Source organism: Scyliorhinus torazame, chromosome 3 (assembly GCF_047496885.1).
Source record: "Scyliorhinus torazame isolate Kashiwa2021f chromosome 3, sScyTor2.1, whole genome shotgun sequence".
In the NCBI taxonomy this organism is placed as follows: Eukaryota; Metazoa; Chordata; class Chondrichthyes; order Carcharhiniformes; family Scyliorhinidae; genus Scyliorhinus; species Scyliorhinus torazame.
In genome coordinates, this window is record NC_092709.1 from 355,799,574 (window position 1) to 355,815,983 (window position 16,410).

Here is a 16,410-nt window from a genome sequence, read left to right on the forward strand (position 1 = left end):
GACCTCCAACCAGCTGGTGGCGTCAGACAGCTGTCATGTGACATCAGACTCTCGGCAGTTGGTAGTAAGGTGTACAACAGGACAGTCGCACTAAGGATAGTTCTGTGAGAGTTCACGAAACTCAGATAGTAAGTTAGTCTGTATAGTATTCTGTTTGTTATCTTTCCACATTTAAAAAAATATATATATTTTATTAAAGTTTTCAAACACAATTTTTCCCCCTTACAAATCAACAAAAACGGTAACATGATAACTGATAGATAACATTGTTTAAATAAAATAGTGAACTAACAAAATAACACGAAATAGTGCTCCCCCCTGCCCCTTCACCCCATCTAGAACACAAACAATTTACCCCCCGCCCCCTCCCCCCCCCCCCCCCCCCCCCCCCGGGCTGCTGCTGCTGGCTATCTATTTTCCCCCTAACGTTCCGCTGGATAGTCGAGGAACGGTTGCCACCGCCTGGTGAACCCCTGAGCCGATCCTCTCAGCGCAAACTTCATCCGCTCCAGTTTTATGAACCCCGCCATATCATTTATCCAGGCCTCCATGCCGGGGGGTTTCGCTTCCTTCCACATGAGTGAAATCCTTCTCCGGGCTATCAGGGATGCAAAGGCCACAATATCGGCCTCTTTCGCCTCCTGCACTCCCGGCTCATCCGCTACCCCAAATATAGCTAACCCCCCAGCTTGGCCTGACCCGGACCTTCACCACCTTCGAGATCACTCCCGTCACTTCCCTCCAGTGCCGGACACGACCAAAACATATGTGTGTGGTTCGCCGGGCTTCCCCCGCACCTCCCGCACCTGTCCTCCACTCCGAAGAACCTGCTCAACCTCGCTCCCGTTATATGTGCTCTATGTAGCACCTTAAATTGGATCAGGCTAAGCCTGGCACACGAGGAAGAGGAATTTACCCTACTTAGGGCATCAGCCCACAAACCCTCCTCAATCTCCTCCCCGAGCTCTTCTTCCCATTTTCCTTTCAGCTCTTCTATTAGTTCCTCCCCCTCTTCTCTCATCTCCCGGTATATTTCGGACACTTTGCCCTCCCCGACCCACCCCCCCGAAAGCACTCTATCCTGGATCCCCTGTGTCGGGAGCAGCGGAAATTCCCTCACCTGCTGTCTCGTAAACGCCCTCAGCTGCATATACCTAAAGATGTTCCCCGGAGGCAGCTCATACTTTTCCTCTAGCGCTCCCAAGCTCGCAAACGTCCCATCTATAAATAAGTCTCCCACTCTCCTAATTCCTGCCCGGTGCCAGCTCTGGAACCCTCCGTCCAACCTCCCTGGGGCAAACCTATGGTTGTTCCTGATTGGGGACCACACCGAGGTTCCCAACACACCCCTCTGTCGCCTCCATTGCCCCCAGATACTTAGTGTTGCCGCCACCACTGGGTTCGTGGTAAACCTTTTCGGGGAGAGCGGTAGTGGCGCCGTCACCAGCGCTTTTAAGCTCGCTCCTTTACAGGACGCCATCTCCAGCCTTTTCCACTCCGCCCCCTCTCCCTCGATCATCGCCACATTGGCGGCCCAGTAATAGTCGCCCAAATTCGGCAACGCCAGTCCCCCTCTGTCCCTGCTACGTTGCAGGAACCCCCTCCTTACCCTCGGGGCCCACACGAAGCTCATGATGCTCCTATCTATTTTCCTGAAAAAGGCCTTAGTGATCAATATAGGGAGACATTGAAACACAAATAAGAACCTCGGGAGGACCATCATCTTAATCGCCTGCACTCTGCCCGCCAGTGACAGCGGCTGCATATCCCACCTTTTGAAATCCTCTTCCATTTGTTCCACCAGCCGAGTCAGATTGAGTCTGTGTAAGGTTCCCCAGCTCCTGGCTATCTGAATCCCCAGGTATCGGAAGTTTCTTTCCACTCTCCTTAGCGGTAGGCCATCTATCCCTCTACTCTGGTCCCCAGGGTGCATTACGAAAAGCTCACTCTTTCCCATGTTAAGCCTATATCCTGAGAAATCTCCAAACTCCCTCAATATCTGCATAACCTCTGTCATCCCCCCCACTGGATCCGTCACATACAGCAGTAGGTCATCTGAGTAGAGTGACACTCGGTGTTACTCTCCCCCTCTAACCACCCCTCTCCATTTCCTGGTGTCTCTCAGCGCTATGGCCAGTGGTTCAATTGCCAGCGCGAACAGTAATGGGGACAGAGGGCACCCCTGTCTTGTTCCCCAATGTAGTCGAAAATACTCCAATCTTTGCCGACCTGTGACTACACTTGCCATTGGGGCCCCATAGAGGAGTTTAACCCAGCTGACAAACCCGTCCCCGAACCCGAACCTCCTCAGCACCTCCCATAGATACTCCCACTCTACCCTATCAAATGCCTTCTCTGCATCCATTGCCGCCACTATCTCTGCCTCCCCCTCTGCTGGGGGCATCATTATCACCCCCAATAGCCGTCGCACGTTGACATTCAATTGTCTCCCCTTTACGAACCCTGTCTGATCTTCGTGCACCACCCCCGGGACACAATCCTCCATCCTCGTTGTCAGCACTTTTGCCAACAACTTGGCGTCCACATTCAGGAGCGAGATAGGCCTACATGACCCGCATTGCAGCGGGTCTTTATCTCGCTTCAGGATTAGTGATATCGTCGCCTCCGACATTGTTGGGGGTAGGGTCCCCCCTTCTCTGGCCTCGTTAAAGGTTCTTACCAGCAGCGGGGCCTTTAACAAGTCCATGTATTTCCTGTAAAATTCCACCGAGAACCCGTCAGGTCCCGGGGCCTTCCCTGCCTGCATGTTCCCCAGCCCTTTGGTCACCTTGTTCACCCCAATTGGTGCCCCCAGGCCTGCCACCTCCTGCTCCTCCACCCTCGGGAACCTGAGTTGGTCCAGAAACTGCTGCATCCCCTCTTTTCCCTCCGGGGGTTGGGACCTATATAACCTCTGATAAAAGGTCTTGAACACCTCATTTACCTTCCCTGCTCTCCGCAGCATGGTTCCCGTTTCATCCCTAACTCCCCCTATTTCCCTCGCCGCTGTCCTCTTACGAAGCTGGTAGGCCAACAGGCGACTCGCCTTTTCCCCATATTCATATCTCATCCCCTGTGCCTTCCTCCACTGTGCCTCTTCCCTCCCTGTAGTCAGCAGGTCGAACTCCGTCTGGAGTCGTCGCCTCTTCTTATATAGTCCTTCGTTCGGGGCCTCCACATATTTTTTAGCCACACTCAAAATCTCCCCCAGTAATCTTTCCCTCTCTTTGGCCTCTGTTTTCCCCTTGTGAGCCCTGATGGAGATCAACTCTCCCTGACCACCACCTTCAGCGCTTCCCATACTACCCCCACTCGGACCTCCCCATCATCATTGGCCTCCAGGTACCTTTCAATACATCCCGCACCCTTCCGCAGACTCCCTCATCCGCCAATAATCCCACATCCAGTCGCCAGAGTGGACGCTGTTCCCTCTCCTCTCCTAGTTCCAGATCCACCCAATGTGGGGCATGGTCTGAAACAGCTCTGGCCGAGTACTCCGTTCCTTCCACCCTCGAAATCAGTGACCTTCCCAAAACGAAGAAATCTATCCGGGAGTATACCTTATGGACATGGGAGAAAAAGGAGAACTCTTTGGCCAGCGGCCTAGCAAATCTCCACGGATCCACTCCCCCCATTTGGTCCATAAACCCCCTGAGCACCTTGGCCGCTGCCGGCCTTCTTCCGTCCTGGATCTAGATCTGTCTAACCCTGGGTCCAGCACGGTGTTGAAGTCCCCCCCATTATCAAATTTCCTACCTCCAGGTCCGGGATACGTCCCAGCATCCGCTTCATAAATCCCGCATCATCCCAGTTCGGGGCATATACGTTGACCAGCACGACCTCCATTCCCTGCAGTCTGCCACTCACTATCACATATCTGCCCCCGCTGTCTGCTACAATGTTCCTAACTTCGAACGACACCCGTTTCCCCACCAGTATGGCCACCCCTCTATTCTTTGCGTCCAGCCCTGAGTGGAACACCTGTCCCACCCATCCTTTCCTTAACCTAACCTGATCTGCCACCTTCAGATGCATCTCTTGAAGCATGGCCACGTCTGCCTTCAGTTCTTTTAAGTGCGCGAACACTCGGGCCCTCTTAATCGGTCCATTTACGCCTCTCACGTTCCACATGATCAGCCGGACTGGGGGGCTGCCCGCCCCCCTCCCCTGTCGACTAGCCATCACCCTCACTGGGCCAGTCCCACGTCCCGGTCCCGCGCACCCACCCATCCCCCAGGCGGCGTATTCCCGCCTCGGCCACCTTTTCTCTTACCAGCTCACTTTCGATCTCAGCAGCAGCAACCCAGTTGTCCCCCTCGCCCTCCCTCCCTCCCCCCTCCCCCCCACTAGATCCCCATCTAGCATGGTTACTCCCCCCATATTGCTTCCGAAAGTCAGCTGACTTCAACTGACCCCGGCTTCTCCCGCTCTCTCCTTGACCCCCCGTGTGAGGAACTCCCATCCTCCTTGTGCCTATCTTCCCGCCATCATCTCTCTGGCCTGGGAAAAGAAAAAGGAACCCCGTGCTTTCTAGAACCATCCCGCCCCCCCATGGCGCAGCTCCCCCTACAGCCCCATTCCCATCCCCCGCCTGTGTCTCTTTGTCCCCCCCACCGGCGCCCACATTTCTTAGTGTCCCCCCCTCCCCAATTTACACCTCTATACATCAGCATTGTCGTTTCCCCTCCAACATCAGTCCCTCAGTTCTGGTCCAGTTTCTCTTTTTGAATGAAGGTCCATGCTTCTTCCGACGTTTCAAAATAGTAATGTCTATCCTGGTGCGTGACCCACAATCGCGCCGGCTGCAACATCCCAAAACTTCACTTTCTTCTTATGCAGCACCTCCTTGGCTCGATTGAAACTCGCCCTCCTTCTCGCCACCTCCGCACTCCAATCCTGGTACACTCGTATCACCGCATTCTCCCATCTGCTACTTCGTACCTTCTTGGCCCATCTCAGAACCACCTCTCTGTCGTTGAAGCGATGAAATCGCACGACCATCGCCCTAGGTGGTTCTCCAGCCTTTGGTCTCCTCGCAGGGACCCGATGGGCCCCTTCCACTTCCAAGGGGCCCGAGGGGGCCTCAGCTCCCATTAGCGAGCGTAGCATCGTGCTCGCGTAAGCCCCGCCGTCCGCTCCTTCCACTCCCTCGGGGAGACCCAGGATCCGGAGGTTCTTTCTCCGTGATCTGTTTTCCAGGACTTCAGTCCTTTCGGTGCACTTCTTATGGAGCGCCTCGTGCGTCTCCATTTTGACCACTAGGCCCAGGATCTCGTCCTCGTTGTCCGTTACCTTCTGCTCCATCACACGGAGCTCTATCTCCTGGGCCTTTTGTGTCTCTTTAAGCCCCTCGATTGCCTGTAGCATCGGGGCCAGCACCTCCTTTTTAAGCAGCTCCACACACCGTCTTAAAAATTCACCCTGGTCGGGTCCCCATGTCGCCTGGGCTCCCTCCGACGCCACCTTGTTCCTTTCTTTCCTCTGCCGCTGCCCTCGAGGATCCTCCGTGATCTGGCCGTCGCCGCCGATCTCTTTCTTTCCCACAGGGGGGGGGGGGGGGGGGGGGGACTCCCTGTTGCTTCACCCCACACCGGGTTTCATCGCAAAAATATTACCCGTTGGGGCTCTTAAAAGAGCCCGAAGGTCCGTCTCAGCTGGAGCCGCCGAAACGTGCGGCTTAGCTGGTCATCGCCGCGACCGGAAGTCACCTTTCCACATTTTAATCAATAAAGCATCATTCTCGGTAAGTCACCAGTGGTTCTGTGTGCATCTCTATATATACCGGTACGCTGTTGTCCAGTCTGCTCACAATGTCCTCAAAGAATTCCAATAAATTAGCCTTTCATGAACCCATGCTGTGTCTACCCAATGGGACAATTTCTATCCAGATGTTTCGCTATTTTCTTCTTGATGATAAATTCAAGCAATTTCCCCACTACAGAAGTTAATCTAACCAACCTATAGTTAACTGCCTTTTGTCAACCTCCTTTTTTAAACAGTGATGTCCACATTTGCTGTTTTCCAATCTGCTGGAACCACCTCCGAGTCCAGCGAATTTTGGTAAATTACCACGAGCGCATTTGCTATTTCCCCCCACTCTTTTAGTACTCTGGGATGCATTCCATCAGGGCCAGGAGACTTGTCTACCATAGACCCATTAGCTTGCCCAACACTACCTCCTTAGCGAGAATGATCGTTTTTAGGTCCTCACCTGTGAAAAATCACTTCAAAAGTCCTCCACTGTTCCTCAATTGTCCCACCATAAAGTCTTTGCTCCCAATCTTCCCTTGCCAACTCCTCCCTCATCCCATTGTAGCCTTCTTTGTTTAAGCACAAGATACTGACATTGGACTTTCCCTTCTCACCCTCCATCTGTATTTTAAAATCCATCATATTGTGATCGCTCCTTCCGAGAGGATCCCTAACTATGAGACCATTAATTATTCCTGTCTCATTACACAGGACCAGATCTAGGACCGCTTGTTCCCACGTAGGTTCCATTACATACTGTTCTAGGAAACTATCGCAGATACATTCTATAAACTTTTCCTCAAGACTACCTTGACCGACCTGGTTTGACCAATCGACACGTAGATTAACACACGTAGGAGAACAACGGAAACACTTTTGGGGTGGTCTCAAAGCATCCCAGAAGTGGACAAATATCCTTGCTGTTAGAAGTGTGAGGTTTTCTAATACGTTGGGCGAGATTCTCTGGCCTACTCGTGTTTCTCGGCAGCGGGATCTTCTGGCCCCACCACTGTCGATGAGATTGCCATCGCCGGTCACCGGAAAGCCCGTGTCGAGGGTGTGCCCTGGGTGGGAACAGAGGATCCTGCCGGCGGGAGCAGCCAGAAGGTCTCGCCCGTTCTGTTTGAAACTCTCTAAATTCAAGGGAAAATGGAGCACGAGACCGTCCCCTCTTTAGAGATGGGATCTGTTGCCATGGGGAGTGGATGGAGACTCGCGTAAAGTCATATTGAAACCTTGGCGCCAATATTCAGAACTGAACACTAAGGCAGGAGGAGCTGGCTTGGTTTTGTGCAGAGTTACTGACTCACTGACTTTGGGAGAGTGACTGAGTTCCAGAGAAAGAGACGGGGCATGGGATCTTATGCCTGTGTCGAATTTGGTGCTGGGGGTTGGGGTGGGGGGGGGGGGGGTAGAGGAGGACATTTAATCTGGAGGGAGAGTGATGGCGGGCTCCACCACATCCTGTCATGCCTGTGGACGGGTTTCCTGTCCTGCTACTAATTAATGTCACCACCTGGAGGTTCCCCTCCAAGTCACTCACCACCCTGACTTGGAAATATATTGCCGTTCCTTCACTGTCGCTGGGGCAACATCCTGAAACTCCCTCCCTAACAGCACAGTGGGTGTACCTACACCACAGGGACTGCAGCGGCTCAAGAAGGCAGCTCACCGCCACCTTCCGAAGGGCAACTAGGGATGGGCAATAAATACTGGCCTAGCCAGTGACTCCCACATGTCACGAATGAATAAAACAGAATTCCCAGGGCCTCACCCCGACGCCGAGGTAGGTGGGGAGCTCACTGTGTGGGAACCACGACAAGCAAATCCTGCCTTTTGACTGGTTCCTGTAAAACCCAGAGTCTGCAAAGAGCGCAGAGTAACATGTAAATACGGCCTGGGGATTTCTGAAACTAATAAGGAATACCTGTTCTACCGAGTATTAGTTCCTCACCAAGTAATCTTTAGTTTGTTTGTTGCAGTAAAAGCCTTAAAGCCTGAAATCCTGTCGCGCAATTCCTTTAAGTGGGTCAGTGGGAATTCAAATCGCTAAACGTTAGTGGTCTCAGCACGGATGGCAATGTCGCCGGTGGGAGCCATTGCTGAGCAAAACGAGGGTTCATTCAGGAAGACGTCAGGGTTATCGAGAGGCCTTGTCAGGAAAACAGAGAGAGAGAGAGACGAGGTGTCAGAGACCGCGCACAAACCTCCAAACAACCCGTCTACCTACCCGCCAAGCACCACCTGGCCCGCATGGAGTCTGCAAACTGAGCACTGGACTTGTCGGAGCAGAAACAAGTCATCCTCGATCCCAGCTGCCTGTGACATGTTGGCCTGGACACTAGGGATAACTCCCTGGCCTCAGAAACATAAAATGCTGACAGCACGAAGGAGGTCATGCAGCCCATTTGGCCGACGTGAATCTCCTTTGTGGTCAGTCACGCGATTGGCGTCCCTCAGACAGAGCCGCTCAGCTCGTCCCACTCTCCCACCTTTTCCCCACAGCCCTGCTTCAGCTAACCGGCCAATTCCTTTCGAAAGCCATGGAGTTCCAATCTCTTTTCACCTCATGGAGCGCATTCGAGGTCCCAAACACTGGTTGCCACGCTCCCTTTGCTTCTTCCGTCCATCACCCTAACTCTGGGACCTCTGCTCCTCAATGCAGCCGCCAATGGGAACAGTTCCTCCCAATCCACCTCGGGCAGGTCCCTCATGACTTTTAGCTCCTCCGTACGTTCTCTCAAGGCAGCAGCCACGGCTTTGCTAGTTTCTCCTCGTGACAGGAGTCTTTCACACCTCGTAAACCTTTCCAGCATTCTTTCCAATTCACGTCCTTCTGGAAGTGTGGTGCGGGGAACTGAACTCAATGAGGCTGAAACAGTGCTTTATAAAAAGGTTCAACTTAACCCCGTTTTGTATTTCTCGATTTAGAAAGCTCAGGTTGCTTTACACCTTATTAACTGTTATTTCCGATCTATCTTGCCACCTTCAGCAATTTGTCCGCATATATGGAGGTCCCTCTGTTCCTGAACCCCCTTCAAAATTATTACCTTTATTTCATTTTGCAATTTTAAAAAGTGCCAATGGGTCTTTCAGGCGCACTTGGAAGAGCAGACAGGGTCTCGGGTTTGTGTCTCATTGAAAAGACAGTAATACCTCAGGTCAGCATAGATATTTCAGCACAAGTAACACACTCCCCTTTGAGTCATACGGGGCGGGCTTCTCCGATATCGGCGCGATGTCCGCCGACCGGCGCCAAAAACGTTGCCAATCAGTCCGGCATCGCGCCGCCCCAAAGGTGCGGAAGTCTCTTGAGCAGCCGAGCCCTCACCTTGAGGGGCTAGGCCCGCGCCGGACTGATTTTCACCCCGCCAGCTGGCGGGAAAGGCCTTTGGTGCCCCGCCAGCTGGCGCAAAACTGACTTTGCTGGGCGGCGCATGCGCGGGAGCGTCAGCGGCCGCTCACGGCATCCCCGCGCATGCGCAGTGGAGGGAGTCTCTTCCGCCTCCGCCATGGTGGAGACCGTGGCGAAGGCGGAAGGAAAAGAGTGCCCCCACGACACAGGCCCGCCCGCGGATCGGTGGGCCCCGATTGCGGGCTGGGCCACCGTGGGGGCACCCCCCGGGGCCAGATCGCCCCGCGCCCCCCCCCAGGACCCCGGAGCCCGCCCGCGCCGCCGTCCCAAAGATGGTTCAATCCACGCCAGCTGGCGTGGGTTGACAGCGGCGGGACTTCGGCCCATCACGGGCCGGAGAATCGCCGGGGGGGGGAGGGGCGCCAACCGGCGCGATTCCCGCCCCCGCCGAATATCCGGTGCCGGAGAACTCGGCAACGGACGGGGGCGGGATTCACGCCAGCCCCCGGCGATTCTCCGACCCGGCGGGGGGGGGGGGTCGGAGAATCCCGTCCAAGGTTCTGGGTTCAAGCACAAAAATTAAGGTTCACACTGCAGTACCGAGGGAGTGCTGCACTTCCGGGGCGCTGTCCCATTTGGGTGAGCTGTTAAATTGAGGCCTACCTCCCTGCTCAGGTGGATCTGAAAAATCCCCTGGCACTGGGCGAGCCAGGGAAGTTATCCCTGGTGTAAAATCAGAAACTGCTGGGAAAGCTCAGCAGGTCAGGCAGCATCTGTAGAGAGGGAAACAGAGTTAAATAACGTTAACTCTGTTTCCCTCTCCACAGATGCTGCCAGACCTGCTGAGTTTTCCCAGCAGTTTCTGTTTTTGTGTCAGGTCTCCAGCATCAGCAGTATTTGACTTTTATTTTGGTGTCACCCCTGGTGTCCTGGCCGATATTTTTCCTGGTCAATATCACATTACTGCGTGTGGGAGTTGGCTGGGCGAGAAATATCTGCTGTGTTTCCTGCACTTAACAACGGTTACTACTTTTCAAAAAGTATTTAATTGGCTATAAAGTGCTTTGAGACGGCAAGTAGTTGTGAAAACGCGACATAAATGCAAGTCTTTTTTGAACTGACTGATCTCAACGTCAGTACCAGCAAGTTGTCTGGGCCCGTAAAATAAACAGGATTCCGGGTCCAAGAAACCAAGGTTCCCCGTGTGTGCGTGGGTTTCCTCCGGGTGCTCCGGTTTCCTCCCACAGTCCAAAGATGTGCAGGTTAGGTGGATTGGCCATGACAAATTGCCCTTAGGTTAGATGGGGTTGCTGGGTTACGGGGATAGGGTGGAGGTGTGGGACTTAAGTAGGGTGCTCTTTCCAAGAGCTGGTGCAGACTCGATGGGCCGAATGGCCTCCTTCTGCACTGTAAATTCTATGATCTGTGATCGAACATATTTTGGGCACTGTCTCTGTAGCTGCTAGTCTGTTCCAGCAGATTAATGCCGTAATTCTGTCGCGAGCTCCATGGAAAGGCTAGTATATCCTATTAATAGGGAGCTCGGCGGGGGGGGATGTGATATTGTTAAGATGTGTTAATATTTATCTGATTCCTTTCACAGTTGGTGAGCCCATTCCAGATGAGCTATGGTAGGTACTGACATATTTATATAGTAGCTGCTGAGTGATCCAAATTTTGAGTAAAACATTCTGCCTCAATTAGCATGCTACCCAAGCCATTCTTTCTAAACTCGCTCCTGCCTCCAAGTTAACCCAGACAATAGATTCACTCTTTGCCTGCAGCTCAGGGAGGACAGTACATCGCCACTGACCATTTGTAACACAACTTGGTGAGGGTTAATTTAGTCAATTTTGAACAATGCTGATGCACTATCAATTACGACGAGACGAGAGTAGAGAGTAATCGAGGCTTTATTACACAGAGATGTGTGGCCTCCTACAGCTGCTGCCGAAATGGCTGCAGCTCAGAGAGCACACACATTTATACTCCGCCTACTGGGCGGAGCCAGCAGGCAGGGATCTACCCTCGTACCTATAGTACAGGGGCCTTACCGTAATACCCCTCGTATGCGGTACATACAATACAACAGTGCTGACTACCACATTCATCCCCTGTTAAAAAAGAGTCCAGCGGGGGTGGTGGAAAACTATTTACAGTCAGGTGTTTAACATTTTAACACCAGGTTAAAGTCCAACAGGTTTGTTTCGATGTCACTAGCTTTCGGAGCGCTGCTCCTTCCTCAGGTGAATGAAGAGGTATGTTCCAGAAACACATATATAGACAAATTCAAAGATGCCAAACAATGCTTGGAATGCGAGCATTAGCAGGGGATTAAATCTTTACAGATCCAGAGATGGGGTAACCCCAGGTTAAAGAGGTGTGAATTGTATCAAGCCAGGACAGTTGGTAGGATTTCGCAGGCCAGATGGTGGGGGATGAATGTAATGCGACATGAATCCCAGGTCCCGGTTGAGGCAGCACTCATGTGTGCGGAACTTGGCTATAAGTTTCTGCTCGGCGATTCTGCGTTGTTGCGCGTCCTGAAGGCCGCCTTGGAGAACGCTTACCCGGAGATCAGAGGCTGAATGCCCTTGACTGCTGAAGTGTTCCCCGACTGGAAGGGAACATTCCTGCCTGGTGATTGTTGCGCGATGTCCGTTCATTCGTTGTTGCAGCGTCTGCATGGTCTCGCCAATGTACCACGCTTCGGGACATCCTTTCCTGCAGCGTATGAGGTAGACAACGTTGGCCGAGTCGCACGAGTACGTACCGCGTACCTGGTGGGTGGTGTTCTCACGTGTAATGGTGGTATCCATGTCGATGATCTGGCATGTCTTGCAGAGATTGCCATGGCAGGGTTGTGTGGTGTCGTGGTCACTGTTCTGAAGACTGGGTAGTTTGCTGCAAACAATGGTTCGTTTGAGGTTGCGTGGTTGTTTGAAGGCAAGTAGTGGGGGTGTGGGGATGACCTTGGCAAGATGTTCATCGTCATCAATGACGTGTTGAAGGCTGTGAAGAAGATGACGTAGTTTCTCCGCTCCGGCGAAGTACTGGACGACGAAGGGTATTCTGTCGGTTGTGTCCCATGTTTGTCTTCTGAGGAGGTCGGTGCGGTTTTTCGCTGTGGCGCGTTGGAACTGTCGATCGATGAGTCGAGTGCCATATCCCGTTCGTACGAGGGCATCTTTCAACGTCTGTAGATGTCTGTTACGCTCCAGATGTCTGTTACACTACAGACAGTTACCCGCAGATCCGACCAAGGAACACATCCGCCAACTTAACAGACTGATCAAGACCTTGGATCCAGATATTCAGAGCACCCTACGTGCTCTCATCCCACGTACTCCCCGCATTGGAGATCTCTACTGCCTCCCAAAAATACATAAGGCCAACACACCAGGCCGCCCTATCGTTTCAGGCAATGGGACCCTGTGTGCGACTCTCTCTGGCTACATCGAGGGCATCTTGAAACCCATCGTACAAGGTACACCCAGCTTCTGTCGTGACACGACGGACTTCCTACAGAAACTCAGCACCCATGGAGCAGTTGAACCAGGAACATTCCTCGTCACAATGGACGTCTCGGCACTCTACACCAGCATCCCCCATGACGACGGCATTGCTGCAACAGCCTCAGTACTCAACACCGACAACTGCCAATCTCCAGACGCAATTCTGCAACTCATCCGCTTCATTCTGGATCACAACGTCTTCACCTTCGACAACAAGTTCTTCATCCAGACGCACGGAACAGCCATGGGGACCAAATTCGCACCTCAATACGCCAACATCTTCATGCACAAGTTTGAACAGGACCTACTCACCGCAAAGGACCTTCAACCGACATTATACACCAGATACATCGATGACATTTTTTTCCTTTGGACCCACGGCGAAGAATCACTGAAACGACTACACGATGACATTAATAAGTTCCATCCAACCATCAGACTCACCATGGACTACTCTCCAAAATCAGTTGCATTCTTGGACACACTCGTCTCCATCAAGGACGGTCACCTCAGCACTTCGCTTTACCGCAAACCCACGGATAACCTCATGATGCTCCACTTCTCCAGCTTCCACCCTAAACACATTAAAGAAGCCATCCCCTATGGACAAGCGCTCCGTATACACAGGATCTGCTCAGACGAGGAGGAGCGTAACAGACATCTACAGACGTTGAAAGATGCCCTCGTACGAACGGGATATGGCACTCGACTCATCGATCGACAGTTCCAACGCGCCACAGCGAAAAACCGCACCGACCTCCTCAGAAGACAAACATGGAACACAACCGACAGAATACCCTTCGTCGTCCAGTACTTCCCCGGAGCGGAGAAACTACGTCATCTTCTTCACAGCCTTCAACACGTCATTGATGACGATGAACATCTTGCCAAGGTCATCCCCACACCCCCACTACTTGCCTTCAAACAACCGCGCAACCTCAAACGAACCATTGTTTGCAGCAAACTACCCAGTCTTCAGAACAGTGACCACGACACCACACAACCCTGTCATGGCAATCTCTGCAAGACGTGCCAGATCATCGACATGGATACCAGTATTACACGTGAGAACACCACCCACCAGGTACGCGGTACGTACTCGTGCGACTCGGCCAACGCTGTCTACCTCATACACTGCAGGAAAGGATGTCCCGAAGCGTGGTACATTGGCGAGACCATGCAGACGCTGCGACAACGAATGAACGGACATCGCGCAACAATCACCAGGCAGGAATGTTCCCTTCCAGTCGGGGAACACTTCAGCAGTCAAGGGCATTCAGCTTCTGATCTCCGGGTAAGCGTTCTCCAAGGCGGCCTTCAGGACTCGCGACAACGCAGAATCGCCGAGCAGAAACTTATAGCCAAGTTCCGCACACATGAGTGCGGCCTCAACCGGGACCTGGGATTCATGTCGCATTACATTCATCCCCCACCATCTGGCCTGCGAAATCCTACCAACTGTCCTGGCTTGATACAATTCACACCTCTTTAACCTGGGGTTACCCCATCTCTGGATCTGTAAAGATTTAATCACCTGCTAATGGTCGCATTCCAAGCATTGTTTGGCATCTTTGAATTTGTCTATATATGTGTTTCTGGAACAGACCTCTTCATTCACCTGAGGAAGGAGCAGCGCTCCGAAAGCTAGTGACATCGAAACAAACCTGTTGGACTTTAACCTGGTGTTGTAAGACTTCGTACTGTGCTCACCCCAGTCCAACGCTGGCATCTCCACATCATGGTTAACATTTTAAGGAAACGTTTACAAATTCAGACGACCGGGCGCCTTGACCCGTCGCTGCGAGCGCTGCAGTTCTGGTGGCGATTTCGGTGTCGGTTTGGTCGTCGGTGACTCCGAGAGCGTGTCGACCTCGTCTTCAATCCCGGGTGGGACCAAGGGGAGGACGGATCGTCCTGGAGCGGGGGCTGTAGTGGGGTGCGCTGGGGGGAGGGAGGGTGGCGCCGGGGCAGAAAGGGGGGGGGGGACCCAGCTGGTGCCAGGTCCCTGAGGGAGACTGTGTCTTGGCGGCCGTCGGGATACGCTACGTAGGCGTACTGTGGGTTCGCGCGTGAAGTAGCTGTACCCTCTCAATCAATGCGTCCGCCTTGTGTAGCCGCACGTGCTTGCGGAGGGGGACAGGTCCTAGAGCTGCCAGCCACGTTGGGAGCAAAACCCCGGAGGTGGACTTCCTGGGGCAGGCAAGGAGACGTTCATGGGGAGTGTCGTTAGTCGCAGATTTTCATTCATTTTTGATCTTACCCCGCTGTGTGTGGTTGAACATGAAGGCAACTGACCGTTGGTCAGTGAGGAGAGTGAATCTTGTGCCGGCCAGGTAATGCCTTCAATGCCGCATAGCTTCAACGATAGCCTGGGCCTCCTTTTCGACGGAGGTGTGCCAAATTTCGGAGTCATGGAGGGTGCGGGAAAAGAATGCCACGGGTCTGCCAGCCTGGTTGAGGGTGGCGGCTAGAGCGCGTCTGATGCATCGCTCTCAACTTGGAAGGGGAGCGTCTCGTCGACCGCGTGCATCGCGGCCTTGGCGATGTCGGCCTTGATACGGTTGAAGGCCTGGTGAGCCTTGGCCGTCAGGGGGGAAACTGTGGAGTGAATGAGTGGGCGGGCCTTGTCCGCATAGTTAGGGACCCACTGGGCTTAGTACGAGAAGAAGCCCAGGTATCATTTGAGGGCCTTGGGGCAGTGGGGAAGGGGGTGTTTCATGCGATCGGTGTCGGGCCTTAGAACTCCGGTCTGAACCACATAGCCGAGGATGGCTAATCGGTTCGTGCTGAACACACACTTCTCCTTGTTGTAGGTTAGGTTGAAGAGTGTGGCGGTGTGGAGGAATTTGGAACGGTTAGCGTCGTGGTCCTGCTGGTCGTGGCCGCAGATGGTGACGTTATCCAGGTACGGGAAGATGGCCCGCAGTCCGTACCGATCAACCATTCGGTCCATCTCCCGCTGGAAGACCGAGACCCCGTTAGTGACGCCAAAGGGAACCCTAAGGAAATAGTAAAGGCGGCCGTCTGCTTCGAATGCCGTGTACTGTCGGTCCGCCTTACGAATGGGGAGCTGGTGGTAGGCAGATTTTAGGTCCACTGTCGAGGAGACCCAGTACTGCGCAATCTGATTGACCATATCAGATATGCGTGGGAGGGGGTACGCGTCGAGCTGCGTGTACCGATTGATGGTCCGACTGTAGTCAACGACCATCCTGTTTTTCTCCCTAGTTTTCACAACTACCACTTGGGCTCTCCAGGGGCTGTTTCTGGCCTCGATGACTCCCTCCTGAAGCAACGCTGGACCTCGGACCTGATGAAGGTCCTGTCCTGGGCGCTGTACCATCTGCTCCTGGTGGCGACGGGTTTGCAATCCGGGGTGAGGTTTGCAAACAGAAAAGGTGGGTTGACCTTCAGGGTCGTGAGACCGCAGACAGTAAGGGGTGGTACGGTCCCGCCAAATTTCAGGGTTAGGCTCTGGAGGTTGCACTGGAAGTCCAGGCCGAGTAGCAAGGCAGCGCAGAGGTCGGGGAGGACGTAGAGGCAGAAGCCGCTGAACTCTACACCCTGGATGGTGAGGGTGGCGGTGCAGTACCCCCGGATCACCACGGAATGGGATCCGGAGGCCAGGGAGAATTTCTGGTTAATGGGGTGTACCGTGAGGGAGCAGCGCCTTACCGTATCGGGGTGGATGAAGCTCTCAGTGCTCCCGGAGTCCAGAAGGTAGGATATCTTGTGCCCGTCGAACTTCACTGTCGTCGACGCGGTCGGGACTGGTCGATCGCGATGGAG

General features: G+C 53.5%; 1 protein-coding gene across 1 annotated transcript in view; it reads left to right on the top strand.

Moving 5' to 3' along the window:
- Positions 1–16,410, top strand: part of LOC140409644 (apolipoprotein L2-like) — a 306,256-nt gene that overhangs the window by 274,435 nt on the left and 15,411 nt on the right. The window contains exon 3 of the mRNA XM_072497980.1: positions 10,710–10,737. Within this exon, the coding sequence (XP_072354081.1) occupies positions 10,710–10,737 (28 nt within the window). The remainder of the gene's footprint in view (positions 1–10,709; positions 10,738–16,410) is intronic.